At 41.0% G+C, this 8,381-nt stretch overlaps 1 protein-coding gene across 1 annotated transcript; it reads right to left on the reverse strand.

Annotated features, from left to right (window-relative positions):
• Nucleotides 1–342: 342 nt before the first annotated feature.
• Nucleotides 343–8,227, reverse strand: CTBS (chitobiase). Its single transcript, XM_062581207.1, has 7 exons — nucleotides 8,069–8,227; nucleotides 7,229–7,367; nucleotides 5,982–6,190; nucleotides 5,205–5,376; nucleotides 4,188–4,285; nucleotides 2,663–2,824; nucleotides 343–1,517 (listed from the first exon to the last, which is right to left on the reverse strand). The coding sequence occupies exons 1-7, from the start codon at nucleotides 8,204–8,206 to the stop codon at nucleotides 1,332–1,334; spliced, it is 1,104 nt and encodes a 367-aa protein (XP_062437191.1). The 5' UTR covers nucleotides 8,207–8,227; the 3' UTR covers nucleotides 343–1,331.
• Between the last annotated feature and the right edge of the window lie 154 nt (nucleotides 8,228–8,381).

Raw genomic sequence — 8,381 nt, forward strand, 5'->3', positions numbered from 1 at the left:
TCACTTTCAGCACTCCATTACCTGTAGAATCACAGCAGTCAGATGCTCATATAACAAAATCATTTTCCACAACCATAGGGCTTTAGGTTTTGTGCTAGTCTATGATGGTTTCCCATTAATTATTTAGCCCTCCCTGCCCCTTCCCCCCAAAACAACCAACCCCCCACACAAACCTCCTCTCCCACACAGCTGACTACACATTATCTAATTTAATTGTTTAAGCAAGAGTCACTTAAACTGCAACTGGGCCCTGCTTAATCCAGTAGTGAAACAGTTTTGAAAAAGTGTGGGCTGTAAATTGTGGAGCAAGACTAAACTGAGAATACTGTTCATCAACCTTAGTGAAGACAACATTTTATTTAACAAAAAAGTCATGAACACACCAGTCAATCGCTCCATAGCTAGAGATACTTTAACAAGTTATACAATTACCTTATGAAAAGTACTATCTAGAATGAATATATAATCCCTTATTCTCTTAGAAGCAACACTGGATTAAAAAAATATATATAAAAGGCTACTGAAAGAAAAATCAGAACATGGGTAAAAATATATTCACAGTTCATTATGTAGGCTCCATTCTTCTAGTTTTCAGTAAATAGAGAAGTTGGAAATGGAAAAAAAAAATGCATCTAAGAATAAATTCCTAGATTTTTGGAATATGAAACTGAGAAATTCACATATGATGCATTAACACCACAAAACAGAAGTTTCCTGCGTACTCTTTTCTAATAAAAAGTCTGATAAAAAGCTTAATTGGAACTACTTAGTGTTACATAATTTAATCAGTCTATAAAAATATTTTAATTTCTAGAGCAGTAATCAAGCTCAAGTTTCACCAAGTTGCATATAAGCAGTCATCCGTTTCTACAATACTCTGTGCTTAATCTTATTCCAGGTTGACTTAGCTAAAATGTAGACTGGGGTGGAATGGCAGAAAGCAGATGTTGCAGCTCATGCTGCATCCTGTGACCCCCAGAATGAATACCTCTGGCACCTGGCAGTGCAAGTGAAGCTCTTCCTGTTACCAGCGTGCCCCTGTAAATTCATACCTCGTCCTGCTTATTACCACATACTCACTGGGTTCACGCTCTGACCGAACTTACAGCAGTTGTGAAAAATGAGAGGAAAAACAGTCTTTTAAAAAGCAGTGATAAAACAATACTGCAACTTTCTGAAGTAGGAAAACAATGCTTCGCATTCAAAATAACAAATGACTTTGGCTAGTTCTCAAAGCTTTGACTGCAATCACAGCATACGATAATGTAATATCACCAGAACTATCAATTTTCATCATTCTAGAGCAAGTGGTTCACAATTTCATATAGTTCTTACGGTGTCAAGGCTTTCCACATTGCTTCAGTTTGTTGTTCTGCTTCGGATTCCCTCGAGTAGTCAAGACTATTTCCATTCCACATGCCAATGCCCCTTAAACCTCGATTCTTTGCATATGCTGCTTTTGAAGAGATGCTACGAGGGTCGTCATACCATACCTGGTGGAAGTTACCAAGAGAGTCCTGGAAAAAAAAAATTAAACACTAGGGTCAGCATCTGCCTATCCAAATAAACATGATACGTTAAGAGTTCATCAAGTTTTGATTCCATTTTCTATTGAATGCAGTGAAAAGTACAATTAAAAAGTGAGATATACAAGCTATATAAATTTACATAACAATACTTTCCTGATTTACAATTATTTCTCACAAATAAAAATTTTTAAGAGCCAAATACTTGGCAATTTTTTGTTTTCAGAATCTCAGTTTTTAAGTTATAAAAAGTGAAACATTTCCACTGAAGTTAAGTAGAAGACTTAGCTAGTTTGTATTTTTTTATTATTATTATTATTTTAACATAGCCTAGATCTCAGGCATGCTATCTAATCAACTGGCAAATTTAGTTAAAGTTTCAGCAATAAACAGTTTCAGAGAGAGTTGCGAAATTCTGTCAAAGCTCTATTGCTTTGAGATGATCTTTGCTTACTGAAGTTTTTAATCATTTACATGTGGAACTTAAAATAGTATCTAAAGAAACAAGAAAAAGTGCATATACTGTGTTTTTTGTATAAGCATAATCATTTATGGACTCTTTCACTATGAACATGCGTGTAAGCCACTAGTCACAATTTTGTTGTATTTGTTATCCTCCAGAAAAACTTAACAGCCACTCAGAATCGCTTTCAAATCAGTTTAAACCAGTTATCAACATCATAAAAATAACTATAATAGTGAAGGACATAACTTTAGCATTTCTTTGTACAAAAACATCCTTTTTGACATGGTGCATCTCCTCTCAAAACTGAGGAGCAACGGAAAAAAAAATATTATTCTTAGTATTACACTTATTTTTTAAAAAAAGATTATATTTTTAATTTTCACTCCTTTAATTTTCCTATTTTTTATTTTCACATTTATTTTCATATTTTTCATTTTCACATTTTACTCTTGTTACTCCTAGCGGTGTTCAGTCACTGAATGCCCTTTTCAGACTAAAAATTCAAGATGTGCAGTCCAACCAATGTTTACTACATGAGAAACCTAAGTAGAAAACACTATGGAAGTATCTAAACCTGACAGCTTTATAACCAAAGAACTATTATTAATGTTGTATTGTTCATGAACATTTAGTCCACAGCCTGCGTGGTGTGTTATAAAGAGACATTTACCTTATATTCATAAAATGGAGACTTCTGCACCTCATCCCACAGGATCCCTGAAATAGAACTATTCACCTTCTTCATTATTGCTCCATAGGGGACCTGACGCCCTGCAGCGTCACTGCATGGAGCCCCTCGGAAAGGTACTTTGGAAAGCGAACAAACATGATCCTGAAAAACACAACAACCCAAAAAGTAGGAGATGAGTTTCACGTTACATGTATTTACTGAACTGCAGAACAGCAGTACAGCCAAGAAGAAAGTCACAGAACGCCACAACAGGTGGGAGAGGGCACAAAACCACCAAATCTTCAAATATCCATGCCAGACATGCTATTTCTACACTGAACTAAATTAAAACAGGCTTTTAAAGTTTTCTTCAAGTGAATAGTTCTAGTTCCTCACACTAATTTAACTTTGGGAACAAATGGCATTGCTACTGAATATATGTTATCAGTATCATATAATTAACAGAAACACTCAACCACCACACAGTAACATGCAGCAAAGACTAAAACTGAAGTTGAACTAGAACTGAAGTAAAACTGAAAAAATAAGGTTTGAAGAATATCTGTGAAAGCTTTTCTGGAACCCTGCTGCCAGGTGTGGGCAACAAGTTACATGCAGGCCACAGTATCCTGCATATAGCTCAGGCATGTGAAATGAGCTTGGAATAAACCAAGTGAGACACAGAGCTGGGTGTAAGAGAAACAATAGCCAAAGGGGAAATGGCCATTTTGACTCCCATCTTTGGAAGAGTTGGGCAACTCCTCTTTCATTCACAAGGGAATGACTGACCCTCAAGTTTCCATACCGAGCACCACCACACCCCAGCAGAGCCAGCACAGCTCCCTGACACAACGAGTTGAGTCTCATATCTGCCGCAGTACCCTATCCCACTGCAAGCATGTGACAGGCTTCACAGAAAAGGAAAACAGCCCTTTGGATAATGCTTCAGCATTTAGGGAATGGAACTTTTTTTTTTTTTTAAACTCTGTAATACTGGAGGATTCAATGGACTTCAACTTACATGATCTCTTATCTTTTCCCCTTCCACTTTTAACTCACCCCTACATTTTTCATAAGTATAATGATGTTTGAGACTCATGATTTAGCCATAAACTACAATACTTTAACAGTTATGAGTTTGCTATTTGTTGTACCTAGTCTTTAAGCAGGGAGCCTAATATTGGTAAGACAGACACAAGCATTACAGTTGCCCTTGGACATCATGTCTTTTCGTACAGATAACATCTGTATTTCCTTAAGATTAACACTTGATTTGATTAATTCTTGGGTATTATAGACTTCAGGTTGCTTAAGAATAGACAAAAAAAACACTCTGTTTGGTAAAATATTCCTATCAATTATCAGCCAAGCAAGGTCTGTCTTATGCCCCAGTTACTACCCATCAAACCGCTGTGGTTTTGTATTTCCTGATTTTTGATTTTGTAATCTAAAAACAAGGTCACCAAAATCTAGCTGGCTCTTTCCAAGGGAAGAAAGATTAACAATTGCAAACGAACAATCTTACCTTAGATAAGTCTAAACAGACATAATCATAGCCATACCAGGGAACACCCATCACAAGCTTCTTAAGATCAATGCCCATAGTAATGTACTCTTCATATCCTAGTTTTGAAGGAAATAAAAATTAAGATGCATTATTGTTGTCCTTTCCCATGTTTTATATTCTTACAACTAGTCTATAGCCAGAGCCCACATAAGAATTACATGATCCCCAGAGAAAGGCTAAGGTATAATCTCCTCTTTCCTCCCACCTGTACACCCTGGGCTTGCTCTCTTCAGTAGTAATTGTTCTAATTACTCACACTTAAGATTAGTTGCCCATAGCAGCTTTCTCAACAGTGCTGATAAGCTGTAACATATTTCTGATTGTTTTAATTGCCATTAGGAGTATTTCTCAGCAACTTTTTTTTTTCTGCGTGCGCTAGTTTGAGCAGTCTTCATTCTCATTTGTCTCATTCAGGTCACCTACCTGTGCCAATACAGTCCCTTGTGTGTCTGTGTGAGGAATCAGATCAGAGAACTAGCTCTAATTTAAAATAACCATTTTCTTGTCACATTATTTTTAAACCGTATCAGTTCCCTAATCCAGTTCACAGTACACCTGCATGAACAGTTGTAGCAGCAGGGCAGAATAAGATGGGAATATAGAAAGGAGTGTGGACATTGTTTAAATTGGTTTAAAGGAACCATCATTACATTTCACAAGTTTTAGAGACAAACATGTCAGGTTCCTTGCAAGTCCAGGCAGGCACCATTGTTTGGGTGCCTTTTGTCATTCTAGAAGTGTTCTTCACAATAGCGAGAGCTAGACACTTGTTTTACAAGTAACAACACACAACTGCTACAGGCTATCCATAGCATCTTACAGATTTGGGATACTTATTTTCACATTAGGACAACAATTTGAGTCTCCTAGAAAACACAATAATACAATCAAAAATGTATTTAAGAAAAGGCAATCTAACCACTTGTATGAACAAATGGAAATGCTCCAGCTTTTGGCGTGGAGGTCCATCCTCACCAACTAATGTCTGAAGGTAAGGAGCGTTGGCTTTTGCAACACATTCCGTCCAGATCTGGCTCTGCTCATCATATGACATCACAAATAAGAAATCACAGGCATCTGCAATCCCAGTGTAGTTGTAGCACCTTCTATCAATGCATGCTGGAGACCAAGCCACGTCAAATGTTACCTGAAGGGAAAGTACACAAATTAATACTGAATACGGTATTTAGGCATTCTTTTGTCTTCTGTTTAAAAAAAAGCTTTAACTTTTAAGGACATCATTTTCAAAATGCTACACAGTGTTTTGCACTGCAATACCCATTAAGAGAACCTCACCAGCAGATAAAATGAACACCAGATCATAAACAGTGACAGGCACTGTTAAAACAGCAGAGAAATTAAAATGTGAGATGAAAACTACCAAAAATATGAAGGATGATGCAAATCTTTAATAATTTTGTAAACTGATCACTAAATTTTATCAAGCTTTTTCACCAGAATGCTGGTTTGGTCCTTATTTTCAAAGATTCATTAAGCCATATGAACAACTGGCAGCTCACACAGCAAGGGGATAATACAGTATCTACTAGTCTCAGTGAAACCCTACTTCCAGTTAAATTCATACAGGTTAGGAGAGTGGTTCTTATGGAAGAATATTATAACTAACATTCATAATTAACCATTCATAACAATATCACACTTTAGATCTGCACAGAGACGTTCATATTCATATGTTAAATGATATTCTCAAAACTTACTGCATTTCATAGAGTTAATGTTTGCATAGAGTACCTGTGATCCTGGAATTTCTCTGTGAAAAGCATCTGTAGTTTCTCTAACAAGCTCTGTTAATGCATAATACTCAGGGGAAGTTTCATTAACTTCCTGTTCTATGTCTATATTAATTCCATCCATATATTGTTTTTTGGCAAGATCCACCTGTTGAGATATCCAGGCTGCTCTTTTAGCAGGATCAACAATTTCCTTAAGAGATACATCACCTAAACAAAAAGTCTTCAAGAGTTAAAATGCATTTGCATCACAGTAGTAAAACCAAGGAAAAGTTTGCCTTTATTAAACAAACCAATATAACCAGAAGAGAAAAAAAAAAATCCCTACACCTATACTGGCATCTACTTCGTCCTTGTGCCTACATGGAAAATACACAGAAATCGTCTCCTTCTCCCCAACATAATTTTGAGAACCCACATCAGAACAGAATATTAAGTTTCTCTGGGACAGTCCTGTTTAAAATGACAATCTTTTGGGAAGTTTTTCCCACAATTTTGTTTCCCTGTTTCTCCTGAATACTCTTTTAGCCATTGTAAACTCCCTTTCTTGAAGACAATTTACCTCCAGTATTTCCATGGAGTCTCAGGGATTGATAACATACCTTTTCATTTAACCTTTGTTTTCCACATTGTGGTCTTTTATCCCTTTTTTGCCTCAACAAATTCAAAACAGCATAGACATATGATTACAGAGACATACAATTACAGCATAGGCAGTCACGATGGACTTTGTGTTTTTAACCACTATCTGGACGTACGTAGAGTACCTCAGTATTCATAGTTTAAAACTCAATCATATCCTAGTGTATAGGAATTGATTTAAGTGAAAAATACTCAAGAGTGCTTATGATCTCCTTGGTATCTGTCTTTTGGGTATTGTGCCTAACATCCAGAACACAGACCCAAATAGATGTCCTCTACAGGCTTTTGCTCTCCTCACTTCCTCTCCTGTTTGTTAGAGGAGCTGCGGGAGAATATGGAGAAGCTGTTAGAGGAGGCCTTTTATTTAGGTGCCAGAGGTTTTGGTACTACCGTGGCAGAAGCCACGGTTGGTATTCTTTTTAATACCCTGCACAGTGGCATATATAAAATGCCAAGGTATTACATATACATTGTCCTGTTATTAACCCTCTTACTGATTTTTAATACTTTGTATATCATTTAACGTAAAATGTCAAGGTATTAAAGCCCTGTCTAGATCATGCTCTTTTTCACACAAATGCCCGCTTTTTCCCCGGTATAGCCAACCTTTTAGCACTATCCTGGCGCCTTTCGAATGAGCGTAGCACATAAGCTCTGAATCGTACTGCCCAAAGGCTGCCACAGTGGTAACTTTTGACCAATCATAGGATTTCCAGGCCTTCTTTCCCACATCAAACACAAACACCTAGAAAGGCAATGAGAAGCAGATCTGTTAGTTACAAAAACGCCTCCACGGTGCAATTTCTAAGAAGCATTCTTCTTCCACGTTCTTCACCGAAAGTTACAGAGGTCACTCATGTTTCTGAAGACCAGTCTGCGCCTGCGCACCTCCACCTCTGCCACCCCGAATGCCCTTCCCGAACACGAGGCCGCGGCCCAGCGGCGCATCCTGCCCCAGCAGCGCTGCCGCACAGGGCAGCCGGTTACCCCGAAAAACCAAACCCACCAGAGAGCACTGAAAGCGCAGAATCTCCCAGTAAATCACGTTCACCTACTTCTTAAACTTGCTGAACAGCAATGCAGACAGTTAAAACAAGCCGCGACGGGGTGACGCGCTTTGGCGTGTCCCGAGCAGACCAGGGCGCGCACTTACACCCGCCGCTGCTCACTGGGCACCTCGGCTTCTTCTCACAGGAACCCCGACACGAGTGACGCTGAGGCCCGGCCCCGGCGAGCCACCCCGACTCGGAGGCTGCACGAAAACCAGGAACTGCCCCAAAGGGACCAAGTGCCGGAGCACGCCGTGCTCGGGGGCGCGGCTCCGCCGGCCGCACCCCGCCTCCCTCGGCCCGGCCCGGCCCGGCCCGGGGACAGCGCTCCGCGGCGGGGCGGCGCGGCCCGCGGCTCCCGAAGGCGGCCGGGGAGTCGCGGCCGGCGGACGCGCACCTCGAAGTCGGTGGTGCCCGTGACGGGGTCGCAGAGCCGCGGGTCCCGGCACGGGCAGGCGTCGCCGCCGCCCAGCAGCGGTAGCAGCGCGAGCGGCAGCAGCCAGCGCCGCGCGCCGCCGCCCAACGGCCACCTCATGGCGCCCAACGGCCGCCGCCGCTCCGCAGCCGCGCGCGCCTCTTCCGCCGCGCGCCGCAGCCGCGCCCCCTCCGCGGGCGCGGGCCCTCCCTCCCGGCGCCGCCCTCCCCTCGGGGCGAGCCCCGCCCCCGCCGCCGCGGCCTCGTCGGGGCGCGGGGCCGGGCCGGGGCCGGGG

This window comes from Rhea pennata, chromosome 8 (assembly GCF_028389875.1).
Source record: "Rhea pennata isolate bPtePen1 chromosome 8, bPtePen1.pri, whole genome shotgun sequence".
NCBI lineage: Eukaryota > Metazoa > Chordata > Aves > Rheiformes > Rheidae > Rhea > Rhea pennata.